This window comes from Pinus tabuliformis, chromosome 3_2 (genome assembly GCF_031772625.1).
Source record: "Pinus tabuliformis cultivar Carrire ecotype Pingquan chromosome 3_2, CPIR1, whole genome shotgun sequence".
Lineage (NCBI taxonomy): Eukaryota > Viridiplantae > Streptophyta > Pinopsida > Pinales > Pinaceae > Pinus > Pinus tabuliformis.
Genome location: NC_142302.1, coordinates 117,209,941 through 117,224,081, shown reverse-complemented (window position 1 = coordinate 117,224,081; position 14,141 = coordinate 117,209,941). Strand labels below are relative to the sequence as shown.

Genomic DNA, 14,141 nt, shown 5'->3' with positions numbered 1-14,141 from the left:
ATCGCATTGACCAAGTTTGACTCGTGGTCAATGCGAGTTTGACTCGCGAGTCTGCCGATTTTTCCGATTTTCCCAATTTTGCCAATTTTGAGGGTTTGTCGGGTTTCGGATTGTTGCCTTTCCACCGTCAACGCCGCAGAGCCATTCCACCTTCGACGTCACAGAGCCATTCCACTATTGACGCCACAAAGCCATTCCACCATCCACGACGCCGCAGACTCGCAGAGAAGCCGACGGGAATTCGAAACGAGAATTGCAGAGATTAATCCTCCAATTGATGTCGTAATCAGAACAGGAATTCTTCCTTACCTCGTTAATTTCCTGCGAAGGGCAGACACACCGAAGCTTCAGGTAATGATTATCCACGACTCCACAACACTTTCACAACTCTGATGCTTTTGATAGTTTTCTACAGAAAGCGTGATAATGCTGACTCGATATCCCACCCTATTATTAAGCATAAGGGTGCCTTATCCAAACTGATCCCTTTGTTTACAAGATGATCCACAACCCAATTATCTCTTCACACGTGAATCGTGATGCACTAAGTGAACCCTTAGACAATTTAGTAGTGAATAAATTCTCTTGAATATGGATTTTAATTTGAGATTCTAAGGGAAAGAGGCCAAACGGAGATGTCGAATTATATTATGAGAGTCACCCATAATTTTTATTCTATTCAGTTTGAGAGAAGTAACAGAGAGAAGCCCTTGGAGGAGGGCATAGGCTTCCCAAGACTCCAATCTTGGTGGTTATATTTGGAATGCTTTCAGTATACTAAGAAGATAAAGCATTTCATGTATCAATCAATATGTTTTCGTAGTTTTATTGAAAGGAAACATTTCTATTTTTTTAGAATAACAGTGATCCCCAATACTGATCCATAAGTTATAACTTATAACAGTGATCCTCACACCTATCTATCTCCTAGTACATTAGAATACTGCTCCATAACAGTGATCCTCACTCAACTTTTACATAGTCTCTATAATATATATGTTTACTGACATCTGTCTTCATTTAATTTTTTAGATTTCTAGCATATTTTAAATTTTTGGATCATTTTTAAATTTGATTTTTTATTGTCTTTCACAAGAGCCACAAATTAAATAGAAGCCACGACTCCAAATCTTAACAGAAGCCACAAATTAAACACAAGTCCAAAAAAACAACAATGCCGAGGGATAAGGACTTTGCTTGGGCTTATTGTGACAAGATTCCCGGAGACCCCAGGCTCCTTTGTAAAGTTTGCAAAGTGAAATGTAGTGGAGGCATTTATAGATTCAAGTTCCACCTTGCACAAATACTTGGCCATGATATAGGTCTTTGTAACAAGGTTGACGATAATGTCAAACACCAAACAACCGTGGCCATTGATATGTTGAGTTAGCATAATGCCAAGAAAGCAAAGCAAAATCGTGAAATAGGAACTCTTGGAGTTGATGGTTTTTCTACCACTAGCCCCTTGTCACCTCACTCTGTTGAATCCTCAATGTCGTTCCCAAGTTTCCCACACATGCCTCCAAGGCCAAGTCAAACTCAAGGCCAAACGAGTCCTTCCTTCAACATTGGAGGTGGAAACATAAACACATTTTTTGCTCCCCGCACAAAACCCAGTTCCCAACCTACCTTGGATGCCACTGGTTGGAAAAAAAATATCCATAGTCAGGCAAGGAAGGCCATTGCTAACTTTTGGTACTATTCTGACATACCTTTCCACTGTGCCAGAAGTCCTTATTGGCAAGCTATGATTGATGCAATTGCTATTGCAGGTCTAGGGTTCAAAGCCCCTACATCAGAGAGCCTTAAGACAAATATGTTGTTAGAGAGTGTTGAAGATGTCATGCTTGTGCTAGCTGAGTTTCGTTCATCATGGGTACAAACAGGGTGCACCATCATGAGTGATGGATGGACAGATCAGAGGAATACAATTTTAATAAATTTCCTTGTATCTTGTCCCACAGAGACAATGTTTCTCAAATCAGTGGATGCTTCAGACAAGGTTAAGACTGCCCAACTTATCTGTGAAATGATGGAGGAAGTCTTTCAAGTGGGAGAAGAACATGTTGTACACATTGTCACCGATAATGCAGCTAATTATATGGCTGCTGGTAGACTTTTTGAGATTAGGCACCCCACTATTTTTTGGACCTCTTGTGCTGCCCATTGCATAGATTTAATGCTTGAGGACATTGGTAAGCTTCATTGGATACATGAGGTTGTGGAGAAGGCAAAATCCATAACCAAATACCTATACAACCACACTATTCTCCTAAACACGATGAGAAAATACACTGAAGGTAAAGAAATTGTTCAACCTGCAGTGGCTAGATTTGCAACAAATTTCATATTTTTGCAATCTGTGGTTGAGCAAAAGATAAATCTGAAGAGGATGTTCTTGGGACCTGAGTGGATGGCATCTAAACATTCCAAGACCCTTGAAGGCATCGAAATTGTTGCACTTGTGTTTAATGATGGTTTCTGGAAAGATGCTGAAAAGATTATTGTTGTGACGAAGTCCCTTGTTAGAGTTCTCAGGTACTTCAAGTCTTTTAACTTTTTCATTTTTTAAATTTCATTTCAAGCTTCTTTTTATTTACAATGTTTCATATTTCTTTAAATTTGAATGCTTGAACTTTCAGGATGGTTGATGGTGACAAACCTACTATGGGTTACATTTATGAGGCGATGGATCTCGCAAAGGAGGCCATCAAAAGAAGATATGGGGATGAGACAAAGTATATGCCTCTTTGGGACATTATATATGCATGTTGGGATAGGCAATTGCATTCCCCCTTACACGCTACAGGGTACTTCTTAAACCCACAATATTTTTATGATAAGAGCAAATTTAATGAGGATGGGGAGGTTGTCAGAGGACTTATGACATGCATGGAAAGGTGCTTCCCTGATCCAAAACATCAAAGTCGTGTCTTTTCCCAACTACAAGATTATAGGGGGCCATCTAAATTGTTTGCCTATACCAGTGCTATAAGAGAAAGGTCTAAGATGTTGCCAGGTACCCAGCGTGAAGGCTTCATCAATTCATTAAATTTGTTTAAACTTTATTTTGTATGTTAAATTTTTTATTAAACTTTCTTTTCTTTTTAAGTTTTTACTATTTAGTACTTCTACTCACAAACCCTTACCACTTGCTAGGTCTTTGGTGGCAAAACTTTGGTAGTGATACGCCAAATTTGAAGAGATTTGCCATTCGAATCTTAAACCAAGCATGCGGTACTTCAGGTTGTGAACACAACTGGAGCATGTTTGAGAAAATACATTCTAAGAAGCGCAACCGATTGACACAAAAACGCTTGAATGACCTTCTTTTTGTCCATTACAATCTACGACTTCGCAACAAACAAATACTAGGTGAGACTCGAGAGCTTGAATTTGAAGGTTTCATAATCTAGTTCGTACTTTAAAGTTCAAACTTCAAACTTCAAAGTGAAACTTTAATTCACATTTCAATGTCTCATGATAATGACATGTATGGATCATTCACCAATCGACCTTGAAGAGATAGATTTGCAAACTGCAAATGCGGCAAATTGGGTCCAATTAGAGGAGCCTCCTCTTTTAATCCTTCATGACTTGGAGAACTTTAAGAGTCAAGCAAGCAAAGGAGTGGAAGGAATCACTTCTATTTCTCACTCTTAAGAGTCTTAGACTCTTAGTTGCTGATTTTTTTCAGATTAGTATGCAGTTTTTTGTAAACTTTTAGAAGCATATGCTTCTAAGTTGTGGTTCTATGTACTATGTAGTCACTGGTTAGAACTTAGGACTCAGGAGTCAAGACTCAGTGCTTTCGATCATTTTTGGACTCATAACATATATGAGATACTTATTCATTCATGATATTTTGGACATCTATTGATATTATGCATTGTTTGGACATGCCTTTACCGAATATTAATGAGAAATGTTTTTTTTAATTCAATATATGTGTATGTTTTTATTTAATGAATTCAGTGATTTTTTACCGATTTTTTTGCCGATTTTTTCCCGATCCGATTAAAACTCTTCGCTCTTTTGCCTTGCCGATTTATTGCCGATTCCGAGTCTGGTAACATTGATTTTACTAGTCTACAATGCCATTATTGAGCTTTAGAAATCCTATCATAGGGAATTCCCCCATGTGTTGGAGGAGAGCCAACATAAAGTCAAGGGAAGAGCTATTTTGATAGCAATGGGCATCCTTCCCCAGTTCCCTTGGGATACACTTTGTGTATTAGGACTTTACCACTTTCAGTGCAAGTTTGGGAGGTAACAAAGAGCAAAGAATAGAAGCATCTCCAATATCAAAAGGACGGATATGGGAATGATAGGACAAGACTATGGCAACGAAGCCCAAGAGAAACCAACTGAAAAAGAGAAGGCTTCAAACACAAGAGCTTACCTCAAATTTAGTTTTGTGATGAAGGGGCAAGGACCTTTTCATCTATAGATTTCCCCCTTCAAGTGCCATTTTCTAAAAGAAGCCCTACAAATGGCCCATGTCAATCACCTATACTAAAGCAATGTATATGACAAACTAAAGTTACAATTATGCAAGGATCAATTGCTAAGGGACATTGCTCAAAATCATGGGGTGATGGACATTGACAATGGTCTGCTAGAGTAAGGTTTGATAATCCTCGCTAAGGGGCATTGCACAAAATCATGGAGTGATGGACCAAGGAGGGAACAAAAGGTTGACAAGAAAACTTGCAGTGGTATTTCTCAAAGTCTAGATTTATGAATTTTAGTGTAGTAGCAAGGATTACCAAACCTTACTCTAGCAGACCATTGGCTTCCAAGCTCCATTTGGCTTATTTCGTGTAATTCACATTTGGGCCACTCTAGGATTACTAGTAACCTCATATATTCAGTAATTGTCTATCATGTGTTCAATTGCAACAGCAGAAAGAAAGAAGCATATCAGATATGAATAAAAATAGTGTCTTGTACTTTTGCTGTAGATTAACCTTGCTAATATAATCATATCCAATGTCTAGATGTCTTTCTCTAAAACTTCTCAAACCTAGTCCAATTTCCAGTAAGACTGGTTTAATAGGAAAAAGTAACTACCAAAACAAAGCTATTGAAACAGTAATCTTTTTAAAGCCTTATTTTTGTTTCAGTCTGGACTATTATACCTGTAATGAATACCACATAATATAACCCAGGTTCAAGGAACTTACGTCCAAGGCATTGTAAAGAAGATATGCAAAGGCACGCGGAGAAACTCTGCCACATGTACATGTCCTACAAACACAAGAATATCACTCATTAGAGATATTCTTCACAAGGAGCAGACAGATTCTTTCAAACATAAAACCACACAAGTTTAATCACTCATCAAATCAACCAAAACAGTGGTCACAGCTGCAAAAGTTGCATAAATGACTCTGATGTACAACTCCATTAAGGTTAATAATGAAAACAAGAACACGGCAAGCAAAGAAAATGACAGCATATCCAACTATGAACTTCACCAAGGCATAGAGAGCACATAAGCACATCTGAGAAACACAGAACTATGCAATTTATAGGTCATGAAAGATCATCACTAAATTGTCTATGCAACTCTGACAGTACAAATTGCCGTCATGCCATGAAAAATCACTTCTATGCCTAGGCACATAATCAAAGGGCTTCCTAAATTCCACAAACCAATAATAGACCTTAGAAGATTGTTCTCTAACCCCCCCCCTTCCTCAATGATATCTCAAAAAATAAATATGCAATCAACAGTTTGATATCCTTACTGAAGCTTGCTTGACATCTGGCTCTAAAGGCTATTTCTTCCTAACTGCTTCAGTAAAAGCATGTCAAGAACCCTAGAATTTGTATGTTTATAGGACCTCCAATATATGTGGAAATTGGAATGCTACTTAACATGGCAGCTTAGCCAAAGGGATGGCTGTAAGTTTCTGTAAGCGGTATACTCGAAAAATATGCTACTTCTAGTTAAATACAATTACCCTAAAATAGGGCATTGATTTTGTAGCTGTTAATGATACCATCCAAAATGGGCCTAACCCTAGAACTTCTATGTTTATAGGGCCTCAAATATGTATGTGAAATGCTAATTAGCATGAGAGCTTAGCCAAAGGGGCAGCTCTCAGTACCTATAAGCAATTTTTTCCAAAAAAAAATTCTAGTTAAAGAAAATTAACCTGTAATAGGGCATAAATTCCGTACATGTTGCTGTTACCACCCAAAAGGCAGGCCCATTTTGGAGGCATTCTTTTCGGCATAGAGGTTTTAGTTGAAAAATGTAACTAGTTGCAGTCTTCATAATTGTGTCTCATAACACAATGTAATTATTATTGTACTTAAGAAAAGAAATTTTTATTGTAAAAGAAATTCACTTATTAAAGCATGGGTTTGAATGCTTGGGTCAATGGTCAATAGGTCAAAGCACCCATTGAGTGCTCTAGGGGTTTAGTCTTGAGTCAAAGTCCAATTCATGATGTAAAAGACCCATTGGGGCTCATATAACAAGAAAATAAAATATTAGTTAATATTTAGAATGGTCTAGATTGTCTCCAAGATCAGGTCGGCCAGCTTAAGATCGTGTCACGTGCCCTAGAGAGGCCTTTGTAGCCCCAGCAAAAGCTATATATTAGAGGACTTCGACCTCCTCTATCATACACGTGAACAACGCATCTCATGTATAGATTTGCGGTAAAAAAAGAAGTGCGAGGATCCTAGAAGAGAATTAGAAGCAAGAGAAGATGAAGATCCAAGAAGGAAGCGCAGATCCCTGTTTTGAAGTGTCTCTCCGATTCAGTTCAGAAATGTGAGATTTTGGGAAACCTAGGTTTTCCACAGGTCTGATTGTTGCAGAAATGTCGACATAAATCAATTTTGAAGAGGAGATCCATTGTTAAGTGGCTGGACTGATCTTGGTGGTTTGTTGTTGAGTCTATGGTCTTGGAAGTCTCCTTGAATTGATTCTATAAGAAGAGAGTTCTCTGGGTTTTCCCAGTTAAGGAATTTTGCCCTGGCTTGGAGCCTATCTCTAGTGTCTCTATTGTTTGCATTGTGATCTTTTTATTGGCATTTGTCTTGATGATAAATAGAAGAACAGAATCATAATGATGCACTAATCTAATATCACAAACAAGTGTCAAGGATAAAGAGAAATCAAGTTTATAAAACCTTAATCTATTCGGCCCTAGATTTTTCAACAATTTTCAGGTGTTTGTGAACGAGGAAAGAAGATTCATCTTGCTTAGTTTCTTAAGAATTATACCAGCTTGGAGGAAGTTGTTTTCAGGTTAGATAAGAGCCCCTTTGAGACCATGTTGGATATTTATTTTTCAAAGGACGTCTATTGGCTTCTTAAAAATCCAAATCTAAATCATAGGAAGCAACGCAGCTGTACGCATGGTCTAATCAACAAAATGGCATGTTACCCATCATTTTGTGGGTGATATCCCAAGGAGAATTTATTGATTTTTCAAGGTGGTCCTCAGTCGGCAGCCAGCAACACCTTGCAGCCACCAGCTAGCTCATTGTCCCATTTCTTTGCCACTTGAGCCTGACATGTGGTCCCTCACCTATCTGCCATGATCGTATGTTTGAAGGTGGGTCTCCTGAACATAAAGGTATGCCTTGTCATTTGGTAATTAAGTATTTTAGTTTGCTTATCATGGACACTTCTGAACATGGATTAATGGGGGGGATTCGGGGGAAAGAATGGGTTAGGTCTGTGCTCTCGTCTCCTAGACCCCTTCTGGATATTAACCTTGGATTCTAGTCCGGCGGGATCTCTTTTACTGACCATTTGGCTTTAGGGATGGTATTTCACGGGAAACCCCGATTTTGGTCGCGTGATCTCGCTCCCTTATTCGTTTATATTACCCCCTTTCCACTCATTATTACCCCATTCATCATTTCTCCCACTTGGGTCCACATTCCTCCACTGGTTCCACATAGGGTTAGATCGCACCTTCCCCTTGCCCACACCTTGGGTCAGGCCTTGAATCATGCCCTGGAGGTTGATGCACCTAAAAAGAAAGATAAAAGACTATTTGGCCACATTCAAGAGGAAGATGTACCACAAAATGCAAAAGATGGTCGGGACAAACACATTTATCACGTGGGCAAAAGCCAATACATGAGCTCTACCCTATCATCATGGCCATCACCTTGGTTCCTACAGGTTCTATCAGCCTCCATCATATAGGAACCCATGATTGTCCCAACCCCTGGTGGGCAATGAACCGCCCTACCTTAAAAGGAGGTATTCACTGCTAAATCTTATACATCATGCTCTTACCCCTTAAGCCCAGAGTAGTTAATCAACGAAAATCATAAAAAGGAAAAAGGAATATAAAGAAGAGTGGAAAAATCAAGGTCGGGGCACCTCATATACCATGATTGCTTCCTCCCATACATTATAAACCCAAGTGTGGGCTTTCCTTTTATTGGCTACCCTTGTACCCCAGCATGTGGCCCAAGGATGCCCCTTCTCATCCCCTACTTCATTCACCTCTCTGTCACATGCCACCACCTTTTGAAGGATGTACCTGGAACATATTATCCCCTTTAGAAGTAGAAACCACCTAATATGATACATGGTTAACCCCATTTGGAGTTTAGGAGACATGTTCACATCCCGAAGCCCATTATGAAAGGGTGGGCCATTATGATGTCCCCACTTGTGGTCCATGGTTGGTAAGCTCATTTACTCGATTTCCCTAATGACTTGTTGTACTGGAAGGCTAGGGGATGTATTGGATCTTATGCAGGATTGTAGATGATCTCCATCTTGGGTTTGGTCTCCCTATACGGGATCCTAATCCTCCATAGGGCTACATTGGCATGTAGGGTGTGTGTTGAGAGCCATGGGCCTCCACAGCAGTAGACGGTGCTCCATGGATCCCTGAGGATGGTCAGAGATGCTCGAGATACTCCTATTGGATGAGGAAGGTGCACTGGGTTCACATTTGCCCAGTCGGCCCCACAGATGTACCATGCACTTGACAGCTGACCTAGGACTTGTAGGATGATGTGGTATCCCCTACACCATCATCAGAGCCCTTGCAGACAATCTACATGCATCTTCGACTCATTCGGAGACCCATGAGGTGATTATTGTGCCACCACACACATTGGGAGCACCAACGGTTTATTGTTTGGAGAACAAGGGGCCAACCCCTTGTTCATCACTTTTGAGGGCCTTACTCTTCATTATGGCACCCATGGACCTCATCAGGCCTCTTAAAGGGCCCTACGACATGCATAGATTATTATTTCACCTCTTGAGAGAGATATTTTTTCATTTGTGAGCTAGTTTGGTGGGCTTGTCACCAAAAGTTAGATTATTAGAACATTATTTTATTTTGGGGGCTTAAGTAGGCCAAGGAGGCTAATTCGAACTCCTCATTAGTGTATAAATACAAGTGAGATGAGTTCATTTGCTCATCATCACTTTGGATTGTATCTCTTCTCTCTTTTAAGAATTTCGCACTTTTTCTTGGAGGATGAATTGGAGCTTTATGGATGAATTTTGATGTGTGGATTTGGTCTATCTTATCTTGGAGCTTCTCTATTGTCAAAATGTGGATGGTTGGATATGTTCTATTACATGTAAGTACATGCTTTTAATGTTATTCTTGTTCTATTTTGTCATATACATTGGACTGGGATTTTTGCTATTTTTAGGGCTAATTGTTGCTTGCATCACTGCTTGAATTGTGGAATTTTGTCTCTATATAGCATCTCTCAATGTATGGGCCATGTAATGTGAATGAAATCTCCTAATGGTAATTTTATCAACGAAATTATCTTGATAAGCCATCGCAGTCACCTTTTTCACATTGAAGTATAAAAGCTGCAAGATTGCTTCTCTTTGACCTAGAAGGCTAGCAAAGTAGTCTTGAGGCCTCCTTGAGTAAGAACCAAAGGTCCTCGCTCATATTTATCATAGACTCCATTCTCGAAGGACTAAGGCACTGATCTACTAATAGGTGGTCACCTAAAATCAACTCTTTTACACCTTTTCCTAGGTCTAGCCAAGTTGGGTCACCTAGGACATCATTTTCCCGACAAGATAGCCCTCCAAAAAGTTCAATCTCTTAGCCTCTCCAACGTTGGTGTTTCCTCAAGGCCTCCTCCAATTTTGAAGCCATTCCAATGGTGGAGTTGTGAGAAAATACAAGCCCTAGCTCCAAGATCAAACTTTTCCCTAGTATCCCCAAGGCCAGTGCCTCATAGGATCAATTCAACACCTTTAAGTGAATATTATTTCTTTGATCCTTTCCTCCTCCTTGTCTGGGTTAAGAAAATCATTGGTTGCTAAACTCTTACCTCCTAACCTAGGTTGGGTCCATTTGGTCCCGTGTGGTCCCATTCCTTTGAAAAGACAATTCTTCAAGAACCATCCGGGATTCCAATTTCAATAAGGATTTTATGGATTGGGAAACTCTTTCACAAGTCATATTCCCTAAACCTAACCCCCAAATCCTCTCATCCTTCTCCTAGAAGACATTGTACCTTGCTTAGAAAGCAAGCAAGCTCTATCCTTCAACCTCTTCTGGAAAGGGATTATTTGAGTCACTCTATATCTGGGTCTCCTCCCATTGGTGAAAGTTCGTAAATAGTAGGGAGCCTTAGCTGAGGTGACATTAGGTTAAGTCTCCATTTCTTTCCCTTGGTCCAACATTTGCCCCTTTAGGTCCCTTGCTAGTTTGAGTAGTAACATTTTGATGTCATTGTCGGGGACACAAAACGTGTGTGTTTTCCCCGTACGACATATTGACATATCATTATTGGCGAAATGAAGCCCTAGTTCTTCATTGAACTTTAAGGTCAATACTTGTAGGGTGAAGCAAGCATTTTTCTAGGCATCTTTAATTTCACCCTAGCGACTCCTACATATTTTCCATGTATACCTCAAATAGGTTGTCTTTATTTGATAAATTTCCTGCTTTGGACATTGCTAGAATCCGCAATTGACCACGCAGAAAGATTTAATGCACATCCTTCAAAAGAGAAGGTTGTTCACCAAGATGTCCTTATGTTATTATTCATGGGATCTCTCCGTGGTCATAACTCATGGTTGCATGATCATGAGCCTAGGAGCATCTCATTTATTAAAGAGTTCGTTGATGGCTTTCTTAGACATTTTCAAGTACACCCTGCATTAAGCATCCAAGAGGAAGCCTTCATCAAGCATCATCAAGACATTAAGAATCTAGGTAATGAGCAAGAAGACGAGTCCTCCTTGGGTCCACATGATGAAAATGATGATTTTGAGGACACATGTACTAGGAAGGATGAGTTTATGGAAAGTGAAATTGAGAACAACCTTACCTTTCTCAAGCATATTACTCCCGATGAATTATCTTTTGAAAACTTGAGAAAGATGATCCCATTAGCCATTTGGAAGATGACATTGAAGATTATTTCCAAATTGAAAAGGAGAAATGGGAAATTACTAGTCCTCAATTTGATCGTGTTCCCATTTACGACATCGATAAGGAGGATGAGGCTGAGATTGGTCTTTCCTTCCCCTCAGGCACTATTTATGGTGACATACCCATTGATACCCTTGGGAAAGGGAATATTCATATTCCTTTGCATAAAGAGGGGCAGTTGGAAGTGATCAATTCTCCTTTTAGGAGAGACCCAATCTTTGATATTAAGGAAATTGATAAGGCTCCCGCTTCTCCTGAGTATGATTCTATGTTCAAATCATTTAAGCTTTTAGACTATGATTTTGGGAAAGCAAAACCCGTTGAATACAATACTTCTTTCTCCCTTTTTCCTATTGGTCATCATCTTGAGTCTTCATGAAGTGAGTCCCTCACCCCTGGTCATATGATCTCAAGTAACTATGAGCCCTTCCCCCCTCCCGAGTATAGTGTCAAGTAAAATCTCTTCATTGATTATACGTTTCCACCTTGGACGCACCCTCAGGTTTTTGAAAACTCCATAGTCTCCCCTCTCCAATGTAATCATCATGTGCAACCTACTTGTGTTTCTCCATCTCGTCAGTCTCCCTTTCCTACTAATCATAACCCGATGAAGGCCATAATCCATGACATAAATAATAAGGACAATGGTGTAATAGATATGACATAGGTTTCCATCCATCAAAAGTTTATGAGCTTGGTTGTTGACATCTGTACATTTTGGTTGCAAGAGAAGATCTCGTGGACTAGATTACATCATTTTCTTACCTCTTTTCACATAATCATCCATGTGTGGCCATCATATTTTCTCACCTCCCGCCAACAGCATCCTCCATGTGTTTGGGTTTGCATTCGCCTTGGGATTTGCTACATCAGTAATCATATAGGCAAGCATATTTATATTGACTTGATGATATGTTGTTTGCACTAGCTTTATGATTACACTTAATAATAGCTTTGTCATATGCATGTTAGGGTAGGATGCAGTGCATGCTCATTTTCGCATTAGAACTACTGTCACATGACATTTCTCATGGTAGATAGGTGCATCTTTGCATATTTTATGTTTCTGTTAATTTTCTGGCCTAACATTTAGCATGTGCGATAAATTCTAGTTTCTCCATATGAAATCCAATGAGGTTGAAACCACTCTCAAACATCCTGAGTCATTTCATGGTAATGTTAAAAATTTACGTAAAAGGATGAAATTAATTGCCAACATTGTTAGGGTTGAGATGTGTCAGGCAAATGAGAGGGTAGGCATGCCTTTCTTGGAGGTGCTATTTTTGGAGGAAAATAACCCCCAATTTCCCTCAAAACATCGTCAACACTCACAAAACTGCATTTTGTGGCGTCTGTAGCTGGCTAGGCAATAAACCGGCCAGTTTATGATGGAACTGACCGATTTGACCATAAATTGGCCAGTTTCATCATAAACCCACCATTTTGGTCCGGTTTTTGTAATTTTTGCGTGAAGTCAGCGCTTAAACTAGGTTTTTTTCCCGATTCAACCTGGTTTCCTAATGAACCGGCCGGTTTGACCAATTTCCACTTCATGCCGACTGGTTTTTAAAACTACGATCAAACTGCCCAATATTCCCATGGTAAACATGCACCAAAATAAGAACTCTACTCCTAGTAAGGTTGTCTACAAAAACCATGGAATCAATTTCCACTAGTCCAATTGCTCAAGGTATCATGTAACCAAGGTGGTAACACTTGTTCTTCTTTGCATTAGTAATTACAACCTTTAAGCAGTGCTATCAAAACCAAACAGGAACCAGCAAAACCAACCAATCCAAGGATTTTTCACACCATACTAGTCTAGTTGGAGGTTTCAAACTGGGAAAGGCCAGTTCCATATGATGTAGCTAGGCACCACCAAAAATCAAATTTTCGAAAGTTTTCAAAAGAAAACAACAAATTTTGAGTGTCCTGATTGTAGAAAAAAGCAGTGAGAACATCTATAATGTGAATGAAGAGGTGTAGTTTTTGAAAACATTTTGCTATTTAGAAATTCTATTTCAAAAAACATCCGGATTTTTTGAGGACATCTTTTGGAGTGTGGGCTTGCGATATTGGGCACAATATGTAACAAATTTTTTAAGTGTTTGGAAGAGTAAAAAACAATGGGCTATTGGAAATAGTGAGATAGATTAGTAGCATCAAAATAGAGGTCAAAAATTGGGTTCAATAGAAAAACAGAGGTAATACATAACATAGTTGCCAAAAACACAGAGCAAAGCAAGAAAGTATTAAGGAGAAGTGTTAAGAGTGTTATTTTCCAAAAAAGCCTTCGCGGGAATGTTTGTTATATGTGTGTGTTTGTATGTCTTTCTGCATCATATTGCATTTATATTAAATAAAAAATAAAAATAAAAGAGTTAATCCATAGAATAGTTACCATAAACGCAGCACGAAGCAAGAGAGTTTTAGGGAGGAGTGTTAAGAGGGTCATTTTCCAAAAAATCCTTTGGGGGAGTGTTTGTTATGTGTGTGTGTGTTTGTATGTGTTTTTGCATCATATTGCATTTATATTAAATAATAATAAAAAAACATGTGAAAACATGCAAAATAGTTGCAAAATATGTGAAAACATGCATATTTTAGATTATTGAAGGTAGAAATGGAATCCATAGTCCATTAATGATTAATAATATGAGCAATAACCATCTAGAATCCAGATTCTAGAAATTTTAAACAAACATACAAATTTTTAAGCCATAT

The 14,141-nt window shown here is 39.0% G+C and overlaps 1 protein-coding gene across 4 annotated transcripts in view; it reads right to left on the bottom strand.

The window, feature by feature from the left end:
• Positions 1-14,141, bottom strand: part of LOC149180092 (sterol 3-beta-glucosyltransferase UGT80B1-like) — a 392,913-nt gene that overhangs the window by 138,281 nt on the left and 240,491 nt on the right. For all 4 annotated transcript variants that reach the window (XM_089415891.1, XM_089415893.1, XM_089415892.1 and 1 more), the window contains one exon: positions 5,187-5,250. In XM_089415891.1, coding sequence (XP_089272017.1) covers positions 5,187-5,250 — 64 coding nt within the window. The remainder of the gene's footprint in view (positions 1-5,186; positions 5,251-14,141) is intronic.